The sequence below is a fragment of the Symphalangus syndactylus genome, chromosome 6 (assembly GCF_028878055.3).
Source record: "Symphalangus syndactylus isolate Jambi chromosome 6, NHGRI_mSymSyn1-v2.1_pri, whole genome shotgun sequence".
Lineage (NCBI taxonomy): Eukaryota > Metazoa > Chordata > Mammalia > Primates > Hylobatidae > Symphalangus > Symphalangus syndactylus.
In genome coordinates, this window is record NC_072428.2 from 133,995,318 (window position 1) to 134,000,893 (window position 5,576).

At 41.6% G+C, this 5,576-nt stretch overlaps 1 protein-coding gene across 1 annotated transcript; it reads left to right on the forward strand.

The window, feature by feature from the left end:
• LOC129485149 (olfactory receptor 2A14-like) lies at positions 1 to 933 on the forward strand. The gene is given in 1 exon segment (XM_055284374.1): positions 1 to 933. A coding segment is annotated over 1 exon segment (933 nt).
• Positions 934 to 5,576: the final 4,643 nt, after the last annotated feature.

Sequence of the window (5,576 nt, forward strand, 5' to 3'; positions counted from 1 at the left end):
ATGGAAGGCAACAAGACATGGATCACAGACATCACCTTGCTGGGATTCCAGGTTGGTCCAGCACAGGAGATTCTCCTCTGTGGACTTTTCTCTGTCTTCTATACACTTACCCTGCTGGGGAATGGGGTCATCTTTGGGATTATCTGCCTGGACTGTAAGCTTCACACACCCATGTACTTCTTCCTCTCACACCTGGCCATTGTTGACATATCCTATGCTTCCAACAATGTCCCCAAGATGCTGACGAATCTTATGAACCAGAAAAGAACCATCTCCTTTTTGCCATGCATAATGCAGACATTCTTGTATTTGGCTTTTGCTCACATAGAGTGTCTGATTTTGGTGGTGATGTCCTATGATCGCTATGCAGCCATCTGCCACCCCTTACGTTACAATGTCCTCATGAGCTGGAGAGTGTGCACTGTCCTGGCTGTGGCTTCCTGGGTGTTCAGCTTCCTCCTGGCTCTGGTCCATTTAGTTCTCATCCTGAGGCTGCCCTTCTGTGGGCCTCATGAAATCAACCACTTCTTTTGTGAAATCCTGTCTGTCCTCAGGCTGGCCTGTGCCGATACCTGACTCAACCAGGTGGTCATCTTTGCAGCCTGCATGTTCATCCTGGTGGGGCCGCTCTGCCTGGTGCTGGTCTCCTACTCACACATCCTGGCGGCCATCTTGAGGATCCAGTCTGGGGAGGGCCGCAGAAAGGCCTTCTCCACCTGCTCCTCCCACCTCTGCGTGGTGGGAATCTTCTTTGGCAGCGCCATTGTCGTGTACATGGCCCCCAAATCCCGCCATCCTGAGGAGCAGCAGAAGGTCCTTTCCCTGTTTTACAGCCTTTTCAACCCAATGCTGAACCCCCTGATATATAGCCTAAGGAATGCAGAGGTCAAGGGCGCTCTGAGGAGGGCACTGAGGAAGGAGAGGCTGACGTGAGACATCTCAAAGTGAACCATGGGGAGGGAGCCTTGCTCCCTGCAAAATATGGAAGTTGGCTTTTTTTTTTTTGTCTTCTGCTAGAATAAATGTTACCTTAAAATGGAATACTATAGACCTATACATATAAACTGAAGTTACAAATCTTTTAGAAAAGATAGGTAAATGCATTTATAATCCTGGATAGGCATAAATTCATAAAGAAGACACAAAAATCCCTAGATGTAAAATTTTTAAGTTTGGTAAATATAGGACCTCTTCACATTAATCATTGTGCTCATCAAAGTCACCGTTAAGAAAGAAGAAATGCAAGCCACAAACCAAGTGATCCTATGGAAAGCACATGTACCCAGAAATGGAACTATTGTTTATACAGTACATAGAAAGAACTCCTTTAAATCAATAATCAAAAATATAAACAACCAAATTTTATAAAATTAGCAGAACATATGAACAGATACTCTTACAGAAAATACAAGGGGCTGATAAACATACAAATGCTGCTTTCCACCATTAGTAAGCAAGGAATTGTAAATTAAAACCACCGTGAGATACGATTATATACCCACTAAAATGTCTGAAATTTTTAATGGCTTATTTATCATTGAGGTTATTGGAAATCTATTTCTAATATTGGAAATAGTCGATACTAGCAGAGTTTGTGCCAATAGTAGCCAAGTCAGATTGAGTTAACAGGAGCATAGTACACATCCTCAAGATCAATAATTAGTGACTCTTCCTGTGAAGATACACAGGTTAATGCTTAAGGCTTTGAGGGCCATCTTCTGTGTCAAAACAATTCAACTCTGGCAAAAGCAGCCATAGACAATGTGTAAACAAATGGGTGTGCCTGCATTCCAATAAAACTTTATTTGTAAAAACAGGTGGCTGCTGGAATGGTGCCCAGGGACAGTAGTTTGTGAACGCTTGTTCTAGATCTTAAAACTAGTGTAGTTCCAGCTGATCTCACTTTAGAGACCCTCACTGGGTGGGGCCTCAGGGAGCATGTGATTAGACATGTCTTGTGATCAAATCCCTGTGATCACTTTGTACTTACTTGAGAGTGAGGCCTTTCCTCCTTTGACACTTTCTAAAATATGCCATGACTCAATAGCCAGTGGACTGTAAATATTCATGGTTTCTCCATCACACAGGAATTAAGAGCAGGCTCCTCATACTCCATCACTAATTTGAGCCTGAGATCTTAGGATAAAAGCTTGCAACTCAATATTCTAGTTGGAGCACAGCAGTCCAGTGAAAACAAGCACGGAGATATCTTGTACAGATTAATTTTTAAGAGTGAATTTAACAAGATCTTAGATTTTTAATTGTTTTATATTTAGCAACCATTTTATTAAAAGCATCTTATATCTTGATATTGAAAAAGTCCTAGTTTTAATTATATTTTGAGACAGCCATTCTCATCTTAGCCTGGAATACCCAGAAATGTAATTCTTAACCCTAAGCTGATAGCTGATAATAATTTTGCCTGGAAGAGAACATAGAAGGAAAAAATTACTGATATCAAAACCTCAGGATATGTTAGAGTTTTTTGAGATGGAGTCTTGCTCTGTCACCAGGCTGGAGTGCAGTGGCACAATCTTGGCTCACTGCAACCTCTGCCTCCCAGGTTCAAGTGATTCTCCTGCCTCAGCCTCCCGAATAGCTGGGATTACAGGTGCCTGCCACCACACCCAGCTAATTTTTGTATTTTTACTAGAGACAGGGTTTCACCATGTTGGCCGAGATGGTCTCCATCTCCTGACCTCATGATCTGTGCGCCTCATCCTTCCAAAGTGCTGGGATTACAAGCGTGAGCCACCGAGCCGGGCCTGGAGCTCTTATACTGTAGAAATCTTTACTATGTAAAGAAAGGAATCACTAGACTGATAGGGCGGGGATTTCTAAAGCTGAACATTACTCTGATATTCAGAGGACAAGTTATGTTACTTTCACTAATCTCAGAAAGTATTAACCTATCTTGCTTCCTTTTTATTCCTGAAATTTAAAGTGTTGTATACTAATGTATTATTGTTTCCATTTTTTTTTCTTGGTGCTCCTCAGCCAATTTTAAAATCAACTTTCCCTTTATAGCCCTCACACAACAGCATACGAATTTCCTCTCAATGTCTACTATCCCTTATGACAAAATATTTCACTGATAGAATTCTCTGTGACATTTGATTTGACAACAAAAAGAATGGTGACTGTCCCACAAGATGCAAAAAGCTTTTAGGGGAAATAGATGCCTACCTAGGCATCCTGGGACAAGCTGAATTCACTTTAAGAGGGGGAGAAATGTTAACTAGAATAAACAAAAAAGAGGAAATTCTCTTCCATGAGGAAGGCAAAGGAGTGAACTCAACATAGAAACGTAATGAAGTTTAGGTGGCATGGGTCATGCAGACTCAGCAAATAACGCAGGATACAGCTAGGACTCAGTGTTAGAGGAGGGGTTTGTGCCCTGACCCATCAGGACTTATTGGCTGGTTTTTTTGTTTGTTTGTTTGTTGGTTGGTTGGTTGGTTGGCTTTGGTTTGGTTTGGTTTGGTTGCTTGTGTGTTTGTTTGTTGAGACAGGGTTGCTCTGTCACCCATCAAGGCTGGACAACAATGGCGTGAAGTTGGCTCACTGCAACCTCCGCCTCACAGGTTCAAGTAATTCTCCTGCCTCAGCCTCCTGAGCAGATGAGACTACAGGCAAGCACCACCACACTCAGCTACTTTTTATATTTTTAGTAGAGACGGGGTTTCACCATGTTGCCCAGGCTAGTCTCGAACTCCTGAACTATATTGATCCACCTGCCTCAGCCTCCCAAAGTGCAGGGATTAGAGGCGTGAGCCACTGTGCACTGTCCCTATTGGCTGTTGTGATGCAGACAGAAGTAAAAGCTGCCCTGGGGCAACGGCCTTCCATTCTACTTGAATAGGCACAAGGGGATCACTGAAGGGAACCTTGTAGACCTTATAACTTATCAAAGTTCTCTGGGGCACTGATAATTTTCACTGATGGACTATGACTGCCTTCATCCCAAGAGTAGATCTGAATAAGATATAACCTGTAGTACAATTAGGAGTTCTGGGAACTATTCTGAAAACACCATGCCCTCACCTGAGGACAGAGGTGGGCCCCGCTATACGGCAGCACACAATAGAAACTAGTTTTAGTGGAAAGCCTTTAAACCTAGACAGGGTGACTGAATTTGTCCCCAACAGAGCTGGAACCCAGAAATAACCAAATCACGGCTAATTGTAATGATACTTGTCAGTAATAATCTGGTGTACAAGCATGGGCCACATCTGTTAGAAAGGGATAGGAAATACTTCTCTAATTCTTACTGATTTATTCTGGAATGAAACTGCTTATACCATGATCACACTGCAGTATGGCATAACATTGGCATTGCTGGTAATATTCAACCGTTTTATGTAAATAACTCATATGTTAATATTGAAACTGATGATGAAATATATTGCAAAATCAGGTTAAAACTTCCTCAGAATGCGATACCAATGGAAAAGGACGGCCTCGTGGAAGAAATCAATTTAACTAACCATCAGCTAATATCTACGCTAAATTGTTCTGTATAAGGTTATCACAGGGTGCAAATAAAGGGGGGAAGCCAGTAATCAGATTAGTGCGAAAGCATGAAAATGTGTGTGTATGTCACGACTCTATAGGATGGATTAGCTGTTTTCTTAGGTCTATCCCTACCCCACACTGACACATATATTAGGTGCATTTATGCTGACACTATTGCTGTATCTGTTATATAAATGCTTTTCTAAATATAGATACTCTGAAAAGTATGATCATTCTGGTAAGAGAGCCTAAGCCAAGTGCCTGGTGAGTGAACTGTACAAGAAAGGGTTAACTCAGTTAAATTTATATAAACGCACATAAAACTTTAAAATATTCTAATCATATCACTTAGAGTAAGACACAGAAATGGAAATTTTTCCTTTTGGAATTTGGATTCAGGGCCATGTTATTCTGGGTGGGAAATCTGAAGCGATAGCTTAAGGCCTATAATAAAGATAGCATTGATAGAACAGCATGTGTTCAAGGAAAAAATATAGGATCTAAAAAATGAAAACACTGCTCAGTGGTTAAGATGAAATGGCTTTATGGGATAGGCAGAATTCTCTAAATGGCCCCCCTTAGACTTTTGTTATTTAATCAAACACTAATCTAGGTTCTGCTGTGAAGGGGCTTTGCAGATCAATGGATCTTAAAATGTGAAAGTTACCATGGTAACAATCAGGTGAGTCTTCTAAAGGCTGGGAATTTTTTTCACCTAGTAACAGAGGAGGAAGTCAGAGAGATTTGAGGTGTGTGAAGCACTCAACAAACCATTGCTGATTTAAACACGGAGGTGGTCGCATGTAGGCACCAGAGTGGCTGCAGGCAGCTCAGGCCATCCCGGAGGACAGAAAACAGCAACGACAAATGGACAGAGATTTCAGCCCTGCAATCACAAGGAATCTAATTTTTCCAACAACCATTAAACTTGAAAGAGGATCTCAAGTCTCAGATGAGAATTGCAGACCAAGCTAAAATCTTGATTTTGTTTTAGAGAGAATCCAGCTGACCACCAGGACTTCTGACGAATGGAAACGGTGAGATAATAGATATGTGTTGTT